At 35.5% G+C, this 5774-nt stretch overlaps 1 protein-coding gene across 1 annotated transcript; it reads left to right on the top strand.

Annotated features, from left to right (window-relative positions):
- The first annotated feature begins 3487 nt into the window (after positions 1-3487).
- Positions 3488-5537, top strand: LOC137825375 (protein MAIN-LIKE 1-like). Its single transcript, XM_068631047.1, has 5 exons — positions 3488-4099; positions 4191-4282; positions 4359-4446; positions 4526-4933; positions 5532-5537. The coding sequence occupies exons 1-5, from the start codon at positions 3488-3490 to the stop codon at positions 5535-5537; spliced, it is 1206 nt and encodes a 401-aa protein (XP_068487148.1).
- Positions 5538-5774: the final 237 nt, after the last annotated feature.

Consider the following 5774-nt stretch of genomic DNA (forward strand, 5'->3'; position numbering starts at 1 on the left):
CAAACTCTGATCCAAAAAGTCATAAACTAAACCTCCCCAATTAAACCTACCCAATTCGCCTAGATCATCCACAACCCTAAACAACCCACCAAGGACTAAACCCATTCTACTTGGAAATAAAAACTCTGACATTCCTAACAAGATGTACAGCCTGCAAAAGTCATGTATAGAACATTCGTTGCAACGTTTAACAATTTCATCATAAATCATTTTGACAGATACATGACTACTTTTGAAAAAACTCATACTCTTACAATTGTTTTCTGTTTTTTGTAAGTCAAATTTGTCTCTCAAAACTCTAAGACCTATACCTAAACAAACATCTAACAAAGTAAATGGGACAACTCTAGAGTTGACTACAAAACCATGACTTCTCTCCACCCACCTAGTACATAACTCCCTTAAAAGGCAACGATTCAATTTCAGGTTCCCATCCAACACAATTAGCCAACCAAAGGGGGTTGACTGAATAATAAACTTTTCTTCATCACTTAAGGTTTTGTTCAAACTTCCCAAAAATTTAGGCCTACAATAATGCCTAAAGACCTGCATTTATAAAAACGTGTACACTTTACTAAGAATGTGATGCCATTGTATGCCCAACAAAATTAAGCATATTTGAAATCGAACCTTATCATCCACAAAAGATTTTGCATGACTACTTTCTTCACTTGTCATTATATCCTACAAAACATAAAAAAGCAACATTGAATATGTTATTCAAAACCAAACAACAATCAAAGAACATCAATCTTTAAAAAATCAAACAATTCATAGTTAATGTATTCTGTAAATGTGCTTTTGCAATAAACTGACTTTGGGTCAACACAAAGAACATATGAAGGACAAAAACCTTACATTATTCCCCACCCCACACTAACTAATAACACAAAAAACCTAACATTTTAAGATGAAATTACCCTGCCTCTATCATAGAACTATAATGTGGGTCACCACATATTCCCTCTAGGGTCACCACATTCTACAACTGTCTAAGTGGAGTGAATTTTGTGGTTAGTTTGCACTTTCCTACACTCATGGGTTCTAAAGAACCCATTTAACCCACTTTCTCTCCACCTCATGGCCCACCCTTCACCAACACGAACACTCACTTCCCATATCCAGGAAAAAATTTCACTGGGGCTGTGCACGAAGTGTAATGTGGGTCACCACATATTTCCTATAGGGTCACCATTTGATGATATTCTTAGTTGAGTGAATTTTGTGCCCACTTCACAATGCTCTAAACTCATGGCCTCTAAATACCTCAATTAAACCACTTTGTCCCCAGCTCATGCCCCACTACAACCAACACGAACACTCACTTCCAATTTCCAGAAAAAGTTTCCCTGGGTATGTGCAGGAACTAAAGTGTGGATCACCACATATTCCCTATAGGGTCACCATTTCATTATATTCTCTTAGTTGAGTGAATTTTGTGCCCACTTCACACTGCTCTACACTCATGGCCTCTAAACACTTCAATTAAACTACTTTGTCCCCAGCTCATGCCCCACTACAACCAACATGAACACTCACTTCCCATTTTCAGAAAAAGTTTCCCCACATCATGCCCATCCCAACAAACATGAACACTCACTTCATATTTCCATAACAAGTTTCACTGGGTTTGTGCAGGAAGTAAGAGGTGGGTCACCACATATTCCCTGAAGGGTCACCACATACTGTCAGTCTCTAACTTTACTAAATTTTGGGATTAATTCATAGGGTCCTACTCCAACAACCTCTAAATAACTCATTTAATCCACTTTCTCCCCACCTCCTGTCACTCCCTAACCAACATGAACACAATTCACATTTTAAGAAAAACTTCCCCTGTTAAGTCTGTGCAGGAAGTCTCATGTGGGTCACCACATACTCCTACTAGGGTCACCACACACTGCAACCCTCTAAATTCAGTGAACATTGTGGTTACTTGACACTATCCTACTTTGATGGCCTATATAAAAAACTGATTTAACCCACTTTCTCCCCACCTAGTGTCCCTCCCCAACCAACATCAACACTAACACTAACACAAACACTAACACTCTCTTTTTAACTTTCTTATCTATGTCAACATTACAAAATTTCCTTTATAATTTTGGTACCTCATCAACCTAACATTCCAAACAAACACTCTGCACTAATTATATACCAACACACATATTTCCAACAACAATATTTTCACAAAAAATCAAGTCATACTCCACAAAAATGGGTCCCGATTTTTGGACAACTTTAAATGAGTTGCTCCACCAATCCCTTTTCTTTGTGTATCCTAACATGCTACTATGAAATCAAATACTACAATAATAGTGAAATACAGACCCACAAAGTAAACCCAACATCAAATACAAATATACATTTATCTTAATAGTCTGTGCGAGAAATCAGCTTTGGCTCATACAAGCGTCACCATAGGATAAATAACAGGAATGACCCAACAACAAATCACACAACATCAAGGTTTCACTTAATAAACAAATGAAAAAAATAAATGTATTACCTTTGAAAACAGGATGTCCAAGAGGAGAACGCCACCCAACCACCATGAAAACAGGATGTCCAAGACGACATCGCCACCCAACCACCATCAAAGGAGGATGTCAAAGACGACACCACCGCCAAACCACCCTGAAAATAGATGCACCTACGACGACCACGAACGTCGTTGCACATAAAGGTTGCGGAGAACTTCGAACAAATACCTTGCAGAGAAGACGATGTTGGTGGAGAAGACGATGTGCTGGAGAAGACGAAGTGGTGGAGAAGACAAGTTCGTGGAGAAGAAACCTAAATTCAGCCCCTTTCTAAAAACCTAATTTCACATTCTACTGCACCCTAAACACTCAATTTCATATTTTTTCTGGACCCCACATCCAAATAAAATAATATTTTCTTGTGCCACGTTGGTAGTTGTATGGTGGAGCAACAAATTTAGGGTTGTCCAAAAATCGGGACCCAAAAAAAAATTAAAGAAAACTGAGAGGGTAAAATATACAGATAACCATTAATTTTTCATTAAATTTAATTATATTTTACCACTTTGAATACTTATATTTTAATAGTTATCCACACACAATATTTAATACTTATACTCTGTTAAAAGAATTTAAAAATGATACTTTAAAACATGAAATTTAATCATTATCAACTTATAAAAAAACAAGTTAATATAATTAATTGATATTAAATATTGACAAACAATTGCTAAAAAATATATTTTTATTTTATTTTTCTTATATTTTTATTGTTTGTACATAATATATTACTTTCAATCAATATTTTTATAATATGTTATACTCAGCACTCTTTAATTAGTATGTGTAAATATTTTTTCCGTTATCTTTAATGTAGGAAAATTAATGTTTATTGATAATATCATTTTAATAGGAATTATCTATAAAGGTACTCTAAAAATTGGTTGTATTTTCAGGAATCATTTTATTAGAATTTTATGGCATCTCATCGTCTTCCCGCGAATATGTCTATATTGCGACTCCAAGAGAAACATGTTACTAAATACGTATGGGAAGGTAATGAAAGACTATTGAGACCCATAAGACATGCAAGTTGGGTACTAAAGCATGAGGATATACTTGACCAACGAGTCAAACGGTTAATTGATCATTCTGGTTTTGGACATTTGTTAAAATTTAAGCACATTGACTTCAACCATGTACTAATTACAGCATTAGTGGAAAGATGGAGAACAAACACTCATACCTTTCACTTTCCTCTCGGTGAAACAACTGTTATTTTGGAAGATGTGGAATTAATATTGGGTTTACCTATTGATGGGCAGGTTGTCACCGGGATTACTAGTGGTGATTTAATATCTTTCTATAACCAGTTGCTCGGATTTATACCACCCTCAACAGCGGTAAAAGGAAATGCAATTAAGTTGTCTTGGCTTAACAACACTTTTCAGGAACTGCCACATAATGCAACCGATGATGTTATTGCTCAACATGCTCGAGCCCACATATTAACACTTATTGGGAGTCTATTGATGCCTGATTCTTCAGGTAGTAAGACATTTAATGTATCTATTATTGTTGGCAGACTTGAACAACGTAAGGAATTACAGTTGGGGGTCAGCTGTATTGGCTTCTTTGTATCGTGCGCTCGATCACGGAATAGAATTTAATCAAGATAATATTGGAGGTTGCATGCTTCTTTTACAGTGTTGGGCATGGGAACGCATAACATGCATTTCTCCACAACTTCAACCATTGACCGATGAAGAAGTTCAACAAGGAGTTGGTTTCCCCTCTCGGTAAAAGGTATGTTATTTTTGTATTAATTTTCGAGATAAGAAAACGAAGCTCTTAATATTTCTTTGCTTACGTTAGGTGGACTCGGAGGATGCATGGGACGCACATAGGAGGAACCATTGTTCCACAAATACGAGCAATATTTGATGGCATTAAAGTTAAAGAGGTTGTGACAAATATATAAACTAACATATCATTTTAACTAAATATTTCATATTACTGATGTTTCAAACATTTATTTACAGTTTCTTTGGACTCCACGCTTGATCACTATTGAGGTTTCCCCAACTGCACGGGTTGTAGTTCCTCTCATATGTTTTGCAACTGTTGAATTTCATCAGGTTGATAGGGTTATGCGTCAATTTGGATTTCGACAGAGTATTCCAAGTGACCCATTCAACCTCGATCAACTTCACAAAGAGGATATGAGAGGACGAATTGATCGATACTGGCCACAATATCATGTCGCATGGATAGCTATGTGGAATGACCGTCATAATTTGCATGACAACTCAAATGGCAATTTGCATGAGTTTAACGGAAATCAGTTTAACGGAAATGGAAATTTGCATGACAACTCAACATACATGCAATGGTACATCAACCATACTATCCGCTACATCACGCCTATACAATCATCGTTTGATGATGATGTAAGTTCAATTACAAAATTATTTATTATTCTTCATTCACTCATCCAAAATTAACACATATTTTCAAAACAGTATGATATGCCACAGGAGACTACACAACCTCACTATCAACATCATGTCGGGTCTTCTTCTCAAGTTCAATCATTTAAACAACAATCTTTTCGTCCACCAGGTGTTCAACCGACCCAGTTGTTCGGATATAGGGATCAATCTCACATGTCATTTCAATCATCATTCCATCAACCACCTTTCAACTACTTAACATTTCTATCTCAACAAAAATTGTTTGTTGGCCCGTCAAATTCCTTTGCAACCTCTACCATGACCCCCCCATCTGCCTACAATCCAATGTCATTTATGCAGTATTATCGACCAACAATGCCTTCACAAGTGTCCGCAAATTAGAGTGATGACAATGAAATCGAAGGCATTGATGATGACTGTAGATAAATGAATAAACTATTTTTCTCGAGGTTTTCTCTTTAAAGTGAGATTTATCTTTATTATCTATATCATTCATCTTTAAAGGTAAGATGATTCCTCTTTAAAACATTTTTTTTAATGTTTTTCCATTTTATCCTATTACGGCAAAATGTAGAATTAGCTGAAAAAAAAGTGAAGGCCCTGTGGACACTAAATAGTGTGAACTAAACCTTCATTATTAAAAAAATTAAATAAAGTGAGTTATACTCACGTAATTTTTTTTAAAAAAATAAGAAAAAGGGTTGTGTGGTCAAATGGTCACTGTTGAAAATATAAATAATAATAAAAATTTAAAGTTTGAAGATTAAGCTCACACTATGCATTTTGAAATTAAATTTAAATAAATAACAAAATTGTT

Source organism: Phaseolus vulgaris, chromosome 8, assembly GCF_000499845.2.
Source record: "Phaseolus vulgaris cultivar G19833 chromosome 8, P. vulgaris v2.0, whole genome shotgun sequence".
Classification (NCBI taxonomy): Eukaryota; Viridiplantae; Streptophyta; class Magnoliopsida; order Fabales; family Fabaceae; genus Phaseolus; species Phaseolus vulgaris.

What these genes read in the sequence shown, in the direction of transcription:
- LOC137825375 (XM_068631047.1), top strand. Translation starts at nt 3,488, where the DNA reads ATGTCTATATTGCGACTCCAAGAGAAACATGTTACTAAATACGTATGG. An exon ending in GTAAGGAATTACAGTTGGGG is followed by an intron (nt 4,100 to 4,190) that starts GTCAGCTGTATT and finishes CTTCTTTTACAG; the next exon opens with TGTTGGGCATGGGAACGCAT. An exon ending in ATGGCATTAAAGTTAAAGAG is followed by an intron (nt 4,447 to 4,525) that starts GTTGTGACAAAT and finishes ATTTATTTACAG; the next exon opens with TTTCTTTGGACTCCACGCTT.